This window comes from Dendrobates tinctorius, unplaced genomic scaffold, assembly GCF_039654945.1.
Source record: "Dendrobates tinctorius isolate UK_male_01 unplaced genomic scaffold, ASM3965494v1 ptg000009l, whole genome shotgun sequence".
NCBI lineage: Eukaryota > Metazoa > Chordata > Amphibia > Anura > Dendrobatidae > Dendrobates > Dendrobates tinctorius.
Genome location: NW_027361677.1, coordinates 6,417,006 through 6,431,025, shown reverse-complemented (window position 1 = coordinate 6,431,025; position 14,020 = coordinate 6,417,006). Strand labels below are relative to the sequence as shown.

Below are 14,020 nucleotides of genomic sequence, written 5' to 3'. Positions count from 1 at the left end.
AGGTGCATCTTATAGTTCGAAAAATATATACATATACATTATTCTGCAAAAGTTTTAGGCAGGTGCTGAAAAATTATTGCAAAGTTAGAACACTTTCAAAAATAGAAGTGTTAATAGTTTATTTTTCTAAATTAACAAAATGCAAAGTGAATGAACAAAAGATTAAACAATGAAATCATTGTTTTCTGTGACCATGATTTGCCTTCAAAATAGCATCACTTCTTCTCGGTCACTTGATCACAGTTTTTGAAAGACCTCAGCAGGGAGCTTGCTCCAACATCTTGGAGAACTGGCCGCAGATCTTCTATAGATGTCACTTGTGAAAATCCTTCTGTGTCTTCCTGTCTTCTTGTAATCCCAGACAGACTGGATGATGAGATCAGGGATCTGTTATCATCACTTCCAGAACTCCTTGTTTTTCTTTACATTAAAGATAATTTTTAATGACATTGACTGGATGTTTTGGGTCATTGTACAGATGCGGAATAAATTTGAAGACAATCAGACGCCTCCCTGATTATATTGCAGGACGCTCAAGTATCTTCCTGTTTTTCCCATTATGATATAGGCAACAATGAGGACTGTAGATACAGTGATCATCCAAAGAAACTTGGAGGAGCAGATGAAAGACACATCATGCTTAATTTCTTTCAAAATCAGAAGATGTCTAGCAGTTCCATCAACTCAGAACTGGCGAGAGGGACTTGTGCAAGCTGACATCCACAGAAGATCTATGGTTAGATCCCCAAGATGTTTGGAACAACCTCCCTGCTGAGGTCCTTCAAACCTGTGTCCCAATACCGAGAGGAATTAGTGCTCCTTTGAAGATAAAGAGCTGTCAACAAATATTGATCTGATTTAGATTTTTCGTTTTGCATTTTAACTGATAAAAACAAACTATTGACACGTCTATAGTTGAAAACATTCTTACGTTGCAGCATTTTTTCACATTTTCTTAAACCTTTCGCACGGTACTGTACGTGGCTGATATCGCCAGCTCTCCATATAGGCGGCACTTTACAGGCCGTGGACATTACGACTTAGTGCAGAAGATTATCTGAGCCTGTAAATTACAGTATCTCGCTGTGTTTGCCTAGTGAAGTATATTTTACGTCACCCTTCTGCCATTATGTCTCTGCTTCCCGAGTCCGCTCTTTGTAATCGTTTCCACCCTTTCTCCCGTATCCTTTATCTGTCCTCCCCTCCTTCCTATTCTACAGCACAGCCGAGATATAATGGGGGGATACAGGAAACGTTGCCAGATATGCAACGAACGTGGCCATCTGTGCTCTGTTTGCTGCAAATCATTAACGTGGCGTGTGCTCAGATACACAGTCCTCGGGTTCTCCTACCTCCACCATGGTCTGGTTTCCACGCAGGGCGAGTAACATGCACGGCCCCAGCTTGTTTTCGGCCAGCGACAGAAGGAATTTCTTAGTCTTATAGCATGAGCCCATTAAAATGTGAACCTAAAAATAAAATTAATTAAATTAATTAAAACACCTACAGACAAGACTAGACATCTAATATATTGCTAGTACATTTGTTTTTTAATCAGACAGAGCCTTAGAGGGCTTGTCCCGTTTAGTAGAATGGGTAACTTTTATCCTCGTCAGTGGGTATGCCCGACTGCCGCTCTAGTCATTCCTTACGGAGCTGATCGTGACTTTTTCTGGCAGTCCTATAGAGGAGGAATAGAGGGGTGGTCGGACATCTGACCTGCTAATCCATTTGATAACAGGGATAAATGTTCCCATTGCATGGCTCCCTGCGGTCAGACCTCCACCGATCAGCAAGTTATCACTGGACAGCTCAGTAGTAAGTCCATGGGGTCCGTCTATCACTCGAGCGGAAGTGACCCATTGACTTACTCTTCAGCTCGTACAGGGCTTCAGGGCTCACCCTCTGCTTGGAAGAAATTTGAATGCTGCAGCCATTCAGTTGCTGCTGACTGGCTGCAGCGCTCACAGGCCACTCCTATCGGATGTTGGTTGATGCCAAGAAGCCGGCCATCATCAGCAACGTCGGACAATTTTTCAATTTTATTTTTTTCACCTCCCTGGGACCATTGATCAGGGATGTCCAGTGGTGGATAGTCCAATAGTTATTAAAGATAGCACATCACCTTTAATCTAGAGAAAACTTTTTTCTTTTTTTTTTGTTTTGTAATTTTGACACAGATAATAAATACATTTACACGACCATTTGTGAACATTTTTCTAATTGTTCTGTGCTTAGAAAGGCGCAACCTGGAAAATAAAACCATTATTATCTAAAAGTATCACACCGAGGCTGCGTTCCGAACACCGTATATTTGGTTGGTTTTACTGATGTCGAAAACTCAAATCATTGTTATGCAATTGGACTGTTTTTTTTTTTTTTTTTTTTGATGGACCGTGTGGAAAACAAAATGCAGCATGCACTAATGTCTTCCGCATTTCGGATGAGACTCGCCTATTCAATCGCTCCCCAACTTCCTGTTTCTCAACTTCACAGAAATGAGATCTCGGAGCATTGGTCACTAAACTCGGAAGCCACGATAAAAATCACCTCTAATTGACCCTCATAGCAGGCAGAACCATGTGAGCGGTTTGATCTTGTGTGCCGAGCCTTGACCTCACCCCGATCTGCTGAATATAAGTAATAGAGCACAAGGATCGCTCTCATATCCCAATCTCTTCCTGGCAGCAGGATTAGGTACATTCTGCCAGTCCTTACAGATGAGATGCATGGGAAACAATCATAGTGTTATGGTTAATGTGGATGTGCTGCCAGCACAGGTGAGCGCCGGATTAGAAAGCCCCCATCCCAGTCCCTTTTTAAAATAAAAATATTGTACAAATTGATTAATCAGAAAGTGCAGCCATATTGGCAAAAATGCAGAACAAATACAGACAATTTTATTCTTCCTTTTAGAAATTTTGTTAGATATGTGCTGAAATCTACATCAATTTTTATTAATACTAGCATGAAGGAAACAGTCATGGCCGAAAGAGTTGGCACCCTTGAATCTGGACAAAGAAACATCAAGATCTGTGGAGATGGACTTGTAACCTTGAGATTGTTGATATTGTTCAACAATATAGTTTCTCAAGTCCTCAGACAGTTCTCTTCTCCTCTGTCTGTTCTCCATGCTCAGTGTGGCACACACAGACACACAATGCAAAGACTGAGTCAACTTCTCCCATTTTTATCTGGTTTCAGGTGTGATTTTTCATATTGCCCACACCTGTTACTTGCCACAGGTGTGTTTGGTATAAGGTTATGTTCACATCTGTGTTATTCAGTTTTGCTGGTAACAGAACAACAAAACTAACAGCAGTGCCGGATACATCATATGACAACACCGGCAGCATCTGATAGACCTCATTGACGATATTAGTGTCAGTCGGATTTTTCGTCATGATGCTATAATTTTACCGTAAAAAATATTCTGCACGTTGCGCTATTTGTTCCCACTAAATACGAGTAAATTGGTGTTGCAGGCTCCAAAACAAAACTTATAAGATTGAGGGGTTCATTATTATCAATGTCTAACGTTCTTTGACGGTGACACTTAGACGCACATCATAGAAGTAGCCGAGTGGTGGACTAAGTGCCCAACACCTTAGATAGGTGTTGTCCGACCACTTTTTTGGCCAACTGCTATCTCCTCAATTTGGCCAAGCGTTCCTGTGTTTTCAATGGGGAGGAAGGAGAAAGCCATTGCCAGACACTTCTGTCCAGTGGAAACAAAAGGATTGGGTGGGGAATTCCCGATGTGCATGTGGACCACCCAACTCTCCTCCAACTGATATTAGAAGATTGGTTAATCCCATGGATTTGGACAACTTTCATGAGTATGGGGGACCCTAAATCAATTTTTCAGTATCTGTTCACACAGTGAATATAGTCAGATGACAACTATAAAATCCAGATTGGAAATTACTTCCCGATGACCAATATTCCCCTTTTGGTTGCTAAATATTTTACTTTTTATTCTCCATGACATAGATTGTCTACAAAGGGGAAGCAGATTTCTGTTACTCGGCACCAGCAGCTGTGACCAGGATTTACACCGGTGTCATCCGCAGGACATAAATTCTTTTTTTGAGATGGAAACTCTAGTGGGTGTTGCGTTTCAGGTTGTAGTCCGACAAGCTAACATACACGGTATACGGTAACCAGCCATAAATTCTAATGGCAAACATTTATCAACATTCCTTCCAAATCCTGGGCTGCTGGAGATGATGTACAGAGGCACGGCTGTAGTTTTGGCAGAGGGGACTACGGACAAATTTGTATAAATGTCTGGAAACATTGATTCCTCCATACATTTTCCACTTTTATCAACAAAAAAAAATTACATTTTTGTTTTAGTTTTGCATCCGTGAAATTGCTTGTTTTCCATATATGGACTGAGGTCATGTTCTGTACATCCTGGAGGACCCAACATGGACCTGTATTTCACGAACGGCACACTAATTTCTAGAAGACTTAATTTCTTCCATGCCGATCATTAAAGTTGGCCATAAATTTGCCGGTTGAACATTCGTTTGGCAGACCGCTAACTCTCCAGATTTCCTGATACGTAGGAGATTTTGGGGAGAGAAGAGAAAGCCGCGACCAGAGTCCTCTGGAAGTGGCTTATCTCCTCTGAAAATAAAGGCATCGGGAGTTAAAATTTCAACTTCCCCAACTTCATCATGTCGGGAGAGAGCTGAGAAGCCCCCGGTACATATCAGATGGAAAGATGGTCTCACCAAAAATCGATGGCTTTCATCCAATCTGTATGGCGGCTCTAAAGGTCACCACTTCTCATCAAGTCAACATTTAACAAATCAGGACCCTTGATACCAATTATTGTGGTAAAATGTGCCAAAATTTCCTAAATTTTTGCAACTTGGTGGTTTCCATTTCCTTTAGAAGCTCTAACAAATATTAAACCTTCACCCATGACAGCAGGATTGACCAACAGTCTAATGTACATGAAGGCCTACAAACTCTTCTCCCAAAGATGGTGTCGTGGTTAAGAAGTATCCAACGTTCCGGACTGCCGATCCTTTTGTTCTTCCTAGATAAGCGAATTACCTATACGATGGACTACTTGCTAGAGATGGGGTGCACCTTATGAAGACTGGAAAGCAAGTATTTGGAAGTCGCCTTGCTACACTTGTAAGGAGAGCTTTAAACTAGAACAACGTGGGAAGGGAAGCAAAAGACCAGAAAAAGCCATACACCTGACAAATGCTACTGAGAACTCTGCTATTAGAAGTGGAAAGGAAGAACAAAGACAAAAGAATCAAAATAATAAAAATATTGGAGAAAGAGAAACCAATCACAAACTAAAATGTTTCTATACTAATGCACAAAGCATGGGCAACAAACAAGGAGAATTGGAACTACTAACACAGGAAAAGAAATATGATGTCATTGGAATCTCTGAAACTTGGTGGGACAATACACATGATTGGAATACAAGACTAGAAGGATACAACTTATTTGCAAGAAACAGACTTGATAAACGAGGAGGAGGTGTTGCATTGTATGTTAGAAACGCGTTTATCTGCACAGAGATTGAAGCTTCAGAGACTGGGAGTTCTGTGGAAACTGTTTGGGTAAGAATACAAGGACAGAACAATGGAAAGGACACCATTGTAGGCATTTACTACAGGCCGCCTGTGCAAGCTGAAGATATGGATGAACTCTTTATGCATCAAATGGCCAAGTTCTCCAAAAAATATGACATAGTTGTCATGGGAGATTTCAACTATCCAGACATTTGTTGTGAATCTCTCTCAGGCAAAACTAACAGGTCAAGGAAATTCTTATCCTCTCTTGCTGACAACTTTATCTTCCAAAAGGAAGGAAAGAAAACAAGGGGATCTGCTACCTTGGATCTAATCCTTATAAACAGGGAGGAAATGGTTGAGGAGGTAAAAGTGGCTGGGACCCTAGGAGGTAGCGACCATGCTATTTTAGAATTTTCGATAACTAGAGGAGGAAGACCTGTGAAGACTCAGACGTCAAGGTTAGATTTCAGAAAGGCAGATTTTAAGGGATCCAATGGCTGGATATCCTTAAAGACAAAAACGTCCAGGAAGGATGGGAAATCTTGAAAAATAAAATTCTCAAAGCACAATTGTTAACAATTCCGAAAAGAGGGAAGAATAGGAAGCATTTAAGGAAACCAGGATGGATGAACACAGAACTTAAGCACATGCTAAAAAGGAAGAAAAAAATGTTTATAAAATGGAAAAAGGGAGGCATATCTAAAGAATATAATGCTGTCTGCAGAACCTGCAGGGCACAAATCAGATTATCTAAAGCTGACAATGAATTGAGGCTTGCAAGAGATGTCAAAAGTAATAATAAAGGATTTTGGGGATATGTCAAAAGTAAAAGAAAAGTCAAAGATGCTATAGGATTCTTACAGGATGAAAATGATGAAATGGTAAGACAGGATGTTGAGAAGGCCGATCTTTTAAATTCCTATTTTGCATCTGTTTTCTCTTTAAAGGAAATGTAACATCAACTGTTCTTCACTGTCCTATTAAGGGAATAGAAGAATCCAGGATATCTATAAACAGAAAGATAGTGAGGGGACACTTAGCTAACCTAAATGAATTCAAGTCTCCAGGTCCAGATGAATTACACCCCAGAGTACTGAAGGAGATAGCAGAAGAAATTTTTGAACCCCTCTCCATAATCTTTGAAAATTCTTGGAGAACAGGAGAAGTCCCAGAAGACTGGAGAAGAGCAAATGTTGTTCCTATCTTCAAAAAGGGGAACAAGGTGGACCCAGGCAATTATAGGCCGGTGAGTCTGACTTCTATTCCAGGAAAGATCTTTGAACAAATTATTAAACAACATGTATGTCAGTACCTGGATAAGAATGAAGTGATTAAACGGAGTCAGCATGGGTTTGTAACTAATAAGTCATGTCAGACTAACTTAATTTCCTTCTATGACGTAATCACTGATTGGGTGGATCAAGGAAATGCTGTAGATATAGTATATCTTGACTTCAGCAAAGCATTTGACAAAGTATCTCATAGAATCCTTATTGAAAAATTGACTAAGTATGGAATGGACAGGGCAACTGTTAGATGGATTCATAACTGGCTTAGTGATCGGACCCAAAGAGTGGTCGTAAATGGCTGTACATCCAGTTGGAAGAATGTCTCAAGTGGGGTACCACAGGGCTCTGTCCTGGGCCCTGTATAATTCAGCATCTTTATCAACAATTTAGATGATGGAATTGAGGGTAAACTGATTAAATTTGCTGATGACACAAAGCTAGGAGGGATAGCTAATACTAGAGAAGAGAGAGAGAGGATTCAAAAAGATATAAATAAACTGGAGCAGTGGGCAGCAACTAACAGAATGGTTTTTAACAGGGAAAAATGCAAAGTACTACATCTGGGCAATAAAAATGAAAAAAGCATATACAGAATGGGAGGAATAGGGCTAAGCAACAGCACATGGGAAAAAGACTTCGGTATACTAATAGATCACAGACTGAATATGAGTCAACAGTGTGATGCAGCAGCAAAAAAGGCAAATGCAATTCTAGGATGTATTAACAGAAGCATACAGTCTAGATCACGTGAAGTCATTATTTCCCTCTACTCCTCTTTGGTCAGACCTCATCTGGAATATTGTGTCCAGTTTTGGGCACCACATTTTAAAAAAGACATCAACAAACTGGAGCAAGTTCAGAAAAGAGCGACCAGAATGGTGACCGGTCTGCAAACCCTGTCTTATGAGGAAAGGTTGCAGGATTTGGGAATGTTTAGTTTGCAAAAGAGAAGACTGAGAGGAGACTTAATAGCTGTCTACAAATATCTAAAGGGCTGTCACATTGTAGAAGGATCAACTTTATTCTCATTTGCACAAGGAAAGACTAGAAGCAATGGGATGAAACTGAATGGGAGGAGACACAGATTAGATATTAGAAAAAACTTTTTGACAGTTAGAGTGATCAATGAGTGGAACAGGCTGCCACGAGAAGTGGTGAGTTCTCCTTCAATGGAAGTCTTCAAACAGAGGCTGGACAGACATCTGACTGGGATGATTTAGCGAATCCTGCTTTGAGCAGGGGGTTGGACCAGATGGCCCAGGAGGTCCCTTCCAACTCTACCATTCTAGGATTCTAAGTCACCACTAGAAGAGTCTGGCAGCATCACCTATTTACACAGGACAATGTGCTGCCGAGAAGGAGGATTTTAATGTCGGCGTAAACTATCCAATCACCCGACAAACAAGCAAGCTTGTTGGGTGATTGCCGGCAAATTTACACAAGGTGGTAATGGGCATACGGGAATTCTTAGGAAGCGATTGTCGACTAATCTAAATAAGCTTCCGACAATTTCCAAAACTGTGACACCCATGTGTCATGAACAATGAATGGATATTTCCCCAACATCTCATCAAATCGTTAAAAGATCAAACTCACATTATTGCAGACACGTACCATACTGGCAAAAAGTTCACCATCGTCATCGCAGGCAACCCCTCCGGGGCTGTACAGCTGGAACCAGCCATCTTTCCCAGCTCTGACGCTTAAGAGACATGAATGGACCTGCGGGGGGAGGAAGGTGATAATTTCAGACATTGGAAATGACTTTAGACAATGAAGAGATTTAGAATGAGAACGTATTTTGGTGGCAGATTTCCAGAATTATTTTCTCTAGCACCTTTCCTTCTGAGAAAAAACTCCTGCTGGCATCTAAATGCTATTTTGAATACACAAGCCCCAATGTGAACAATAAGGTCAATTTTCTTGCAGAAATCTCCCCCAAACGTTAGGATGTGTAAGACTTAAAGGGAGTCTGAGAGCAGGTTTGTTGTCATGTAATCTGAGAGCAGGATGATGTAGGGGCAGAAACCCTGATTCCAGTGATGTATCACTTCCTAATCCATGTTTTGCTGTTTCAATAAAATCAGTGTTTTATCAGCAGGAGATTATCACTACAGAACTGTTTAGTGCCTCCTGGTCCAACCACGCCCCCGCCAACAATTATCAACTTTCTGACTATGCACAGTATACACTGAAAACTGCCAATCAGGGATGTGGGTGGAGTTATATAGAGCTCAGCATTCAGAGCTCTGCTAAAGCTGCAGCAGAGAAAACTGTGATTGTGCTACAACTGCTGCACTGAGCAAACTAAGTGACACATCGCTGGAATCAGGGTCTCTGACTTTACATCATGCTGCTGTCAGGTTACATAGCACAAACTTGCTGACAGTTTCTCTTTAAGGTCCGTTTACGCTGCAATCCTTCTTAGGAACACTCGATCCTGATAATATTGCGGTCTAAACAGGTTTCCGATCACCCGACAAAAAAGCAAAACGCTTGTTCGTAGGGTGAAACGATCTTTAGGCTTAGACAAAAGCTCATCATTCTTGGCAGCACATGTATAAACAGGACTCGCGTTGCCGAGAATAATGGCAGCCTATGCACACAGAATGATTGCTATTAAACGACTGCTGCACAACATGCAGTGTAAATGGAACTTTACCTGTGCCACAGTATTTGCTTCGAATGTATATAAAATGAGAAAGCTTGTAGAAAATCCTAATTTTTGTATCTATCTCTAAAAAAGCCCCAGGACAATAAAAATGACAAAAAAAGTGTAAAGCTTCCAAAAAAAGAACATCACTCCAAACATGTTTTCCATTACATTTGGAGAAGAATCCCCAGTATAGTCATTAAAATAATACCCCACCGAGTCATTCTTCAATGGTAATTACAGTTGCAAAAAATGCACTTATTAAAAGTCATCCAACTACAACACAACAATTTTTTTTTCTACAAAAACAGATGTAAAAAATAACATTTCCACTGTGGGAAAAAAATAATATGGTTTATTAAGAAAACAGAAAATGCAAAACTGAACGCATTTATATTCTGCCTAAAAGAAAAAAATCCAAAGAGGCAAAATTACGATGCCAATCATGGCTTATGTGTGAGATTTTAGAGGAGGAAATAAACACACACGGACAGCACTTTGTAATGGCGTCTGTCAACAACTACAGCTCAGATCCTAATTAATTGTACACAAGCTGCAATATCTGGGAGCTGCCAGTACACAGTTTATGGAGCTGTGCTGTTACAGCCCATACACTGGTTACGGAGTTGTGCTGTTCCAGCTCATACACTGGTTACGGCGTTGTGCTGTTCCAGCCCATACACTGGATACGGAGCTGTGCTGTTCCAGCCCATACACTTGTTACAGAGCTGTGCTGTTCCAGCCCATACACTTGTTACAGAGCTGTGCTGTTCTAGCCCATACACTGGCTACAGAGCTGATAACAGCTGATAAGTGGGGGGAGTCAGGTGTATTAATAGTGGTAAACCCATTTAAAATTATGGATTTGTATTTTTACACCACCCTGGAGCTGTTTTTATCATACAAATTAATGGTGGTCAACCCATTTAAAGTGACGTATATAAAAAGTCTGGTTACGGAGTTATGCTGTTCCAGCCCATACACTGGTTACGAAGTTGTGCTGTTCCAGCCCATACACTGGTTACGAAGTTGTGCTGTTCCAGCCCATACACTGGTTACAGAGCTGTGCTGTTCCAGCCCATACACTGGTTACAGAGCTGTGCTGTTCCAGCCCATACACTGGTTACAGAGCTGTGCTGTTCCAGCCCATACACTGGTTACAGAGCTGTGCTGTTCCAGCCCATACACTGGTTACGGAGCTGTGCTGTTCCAGCCCATACACTGGTTACAGAGCTGTGCTGTTCCAGCCCATACACTGGTTACAGAGCTGTGCTGTTCCAGCCCATACACTTGTTACAGAGCTGTGCTGTTCTATCCCATACACTGACTACAGAGCTGATAACAGCTTTTCAGTGGGGGGAGTGAGGTGTATTAATAGTGGTCAACCCATTTAAAATTATGAATCTGTATTTTTACACCACCCTGGAGCAGTTTTTATCATACAAATTAATGGTGGTCAACCCATTTAAAGTGACGTATATAAAAAGTTCACACTTGAAGGACAACTGGAGTTTAATATATAGATGGTAGTAAGAATACACAAGCTTCAGCATAATGAAATCGATTGTAGATATATGGGGGCCAACTGGACACCTGTCACCGGTAGACCACAAATGTTAAAGAAGGAAGACACACCTTTAGGGCAGAAAAAGAAATAAAAAAAATATACAATCACTTAACATGCGGCATTCAAAAAGGTAACATTTTAGTCAGGGAGATGCAGGGGGCACAGAAATCGGTCAGTGTAATTTTAAGCATTTCTCTCCTTGACCCCTCTTTAACAAAGAAGTGTAAATGTTCCCGTAATTGCTGAGGATGGGGGCCGACAATTCAGATCATCTTTTAACAAACATGTTCTTTGTGCTTAAACATCTGACCCAGTTTACAGGAAACGAGAAGTATTTCTTAATGACAGTGGTAACGCTATGAGATCATCCGCTAACCTCAGACTACCGTTGCACATCGTCTCACATGCTGTGAGAGAATGGTCACAAGTCACACAGAGCTTGCTAGAAGTTTCTTAATGTAAAGGTGTAATGTTAGCGATTTCGGGTACACCAGACCTATCATTGGTTCCTGAAGCTCAATGCAGACTTTGCACAGGAAATTTAAAGGGGCTTTTCCTATGTTATAGAATGTCACTGGGACTCCAAAGACATACTGATCGAGAGCTTAGATAGTGAGTCCCGATGGGGACAATGATAACATCTGTAAAGTGCTGTGGAATATGATGGCGCTATTTAAGTAAAACAAATATGCAACCACTTTTTGATCAATAAGGACCTGACTGATAGGACCCCCACCTATCCTAAAAATGAAAGACATATTTTCTCAACATAGTGGTGGCCCCCAGCCACCCATTCACTTCAATAGAGCCATGTTACAGTCCTTGCATAGCAAGTGGAGGAAAAGTGACATTCATGTCATCTCCTCCTCCTGCAGAGACTCAGGTGACCCTTTTTAGTAATATGTGTCCTCTAATTGTGCCACTTGGGCAGACCTCACCAAGTCATGTCTCGACTACTGGAATTTCACCTTGTGGATATTGTTGAGGTAAGAAGCGGCTGCTAAAATTGCTGTCCACACTGTCTAGCTGACCTCATACTGAAGATACCAGGGGTGCTGAGGTAAGGAGAGGTTGCTCACACTGCTGTCCTCCCAGTCTATCTGACCAAATACTGAAGATACCAGGGGTGCTGAGGTAAGGAGAGGCTGCTCACACTGCTGTCCACCCAGTCTATCTGACCAAATACTGGATATACCAGGGGTGCTGAGGTAAGGAGAGGCTGCTCACACTGCTGTCCACCCAGTCTATCTGACCAAATACTGAAGATACCAGGGGTGCTGAGGTAAGGAGAGGTTGCTCACACTGCTGTCCTCCCAGTCTATCTGACCAAATACTGAAGATACCAGGGGTGCTGAGGTAAGGAGAGGTTGCTCACTCTGCTGTCCTCCCAGTCTATCTGACCAAATACTGGATATACCAGGGGTGCTGAGGTAAGGACAGGCTGCTCACACTGCTGTCCACCCAGTCTATCTGACCAAATATTGGATAAACCAGGGGTGCTAAGGTAAGGGGAGGCTGCTCACACTGCTGTCCTCCCTGTCTATCCGATCTACTACTGGAGATATCAAGGATGCTGAGGTAAGGAGAGGCTGCTCACACTGCTGTCCTTCCTGTTTATCTGACCTAATACTGGAGATACCAGGGATGTTGAGGTAAGAAGAGGCTGCTCACACTGCTGTCCTTCCTGTCTATCTGACCTAACACTGGAGATACCAGGGGTGCTGAGGTAAGAAGAGGCTGCTCACACTGCTGTCCTTCCTGTCTATCTGACCTAATACTGGAGATAACAGGGATGTTGAGGTAAGAAGAGGCTGCTCACACTGCTGTCCTTCCTGTCTATCTGACCTAATACTGGAGATAACAGGGATGCTGAGGTAAGGAGAGGCTGCTCACACTGCTGTCCTTCCTGTTTATCTGACCTAATACTAGAGATACTAGGGATGTTGAGGTAAGAAGAGGCTGCTCACACTGCTGTCCTTCCTGTCTATCTACCCTGATACTGGAGATACCAGGGGTGCTGAGGTAAAAAGAGGCTGCTCACACTGCTGTCCTTCCTGTCTATCTGACCTAACAATGGAGATACCAGTGGTGCTGAGATAAAAAGAGGCTGCTCACACTGCTGTCCTTCTTGTCTATCTGACCTAATACTAGAGATAACAGGGGTGCTGAGGTAAAAAGAGGCTGCTCACACTGCTGTCCACTCTGCTTTATCTGGTCTAACAATGGAGATACCAGGGGTGCTAAGACAAGTAGATGATGCTCAAACCACTGTCCACCCTGTCTTTCTGATCTAATACTGCAAATACCAAGGCTGTTCACACTGCTGTCCACCCTGTCTATCTCATCTAATAGAGGAGAAACCAGAAATGCTGAGGTAAGAAGACACCCCTCACACTGCTGTTCACCCTGTCTTTCTCATCTAAAACTGAAGATACCATGGGTGTTGAGGTAAGACGAGGCCAATCACACTGATGTCCTCCATGTCTATCTGATCTAATACTAGAGATACCAGGGGTGCTGAAGTAAGAAGAGGCTGCTCACACTGCTGTCCACTCTGTCTTTCTAAATGCTGAGTGGCTGCCATGAACTGGAGATTAGATATCACAATATGTCAGGCTATCTCCAGGTCACAGTATCGGAGGTTCCCACTACATACACTCAGAGGCAGCTATTTATAATGGCATTTTTTTTTTTCATTCCCGGAGAGCCCCTTTAATGAAATGATAGCAACCTGGTTTTTCCATTGGGAACGTTAAACTGTAGGCGCATGAAAAAACGACAACTCTGTGTGAACAAGCTCTTCGACAACTAGAATATCTTTATGCAAATTAGATAGGCTTAGTGGCAAATGTAATTTAATAGCCATTATGGCAGATTTGGACAATGACATTATCTCCATAATTTCATACAAGGCGAGAACATGCTTTTATCATAGCTGCCCTGCAATATCCCACAATAA

At 41.9% G+C, this 14,020-nt stretch overlaps 1 protein-coding gene across 4 annotated transcripts in view; it reads right to left on the bottom strand.

Annotated features, from left to right (window-relative positions):
- CMIP (c-Maf inducing protein) overlaps positions 1–14,020 on the bottom strand; it is a 139,146-nt gene that overhangs the window by 15,079 nt on the left and 110,047 nt on the right. For 2 of the 4 annotated variants that reach the window (XM_073582518.1, XM_073582525.1), the window contains 2 exons: positions 8,438–8,563; positions 1,353–1,469 (listed from right to left, as the gene is read on the bottom strand). In XM_073582518.1, coding sequence (XP_073438619.1) covers positions 1,353–1,469; positions 8,438–8,563 — 243 coding nt within the window. The remainder of the gene's footprint in view (positions 1–1,352; positions 1,470–8,437; positions 8,564–14,020) is intronic. The other 2 variants (XM_073582523.1, XM_073582527.1) reach the window with 1 other exon arrangement.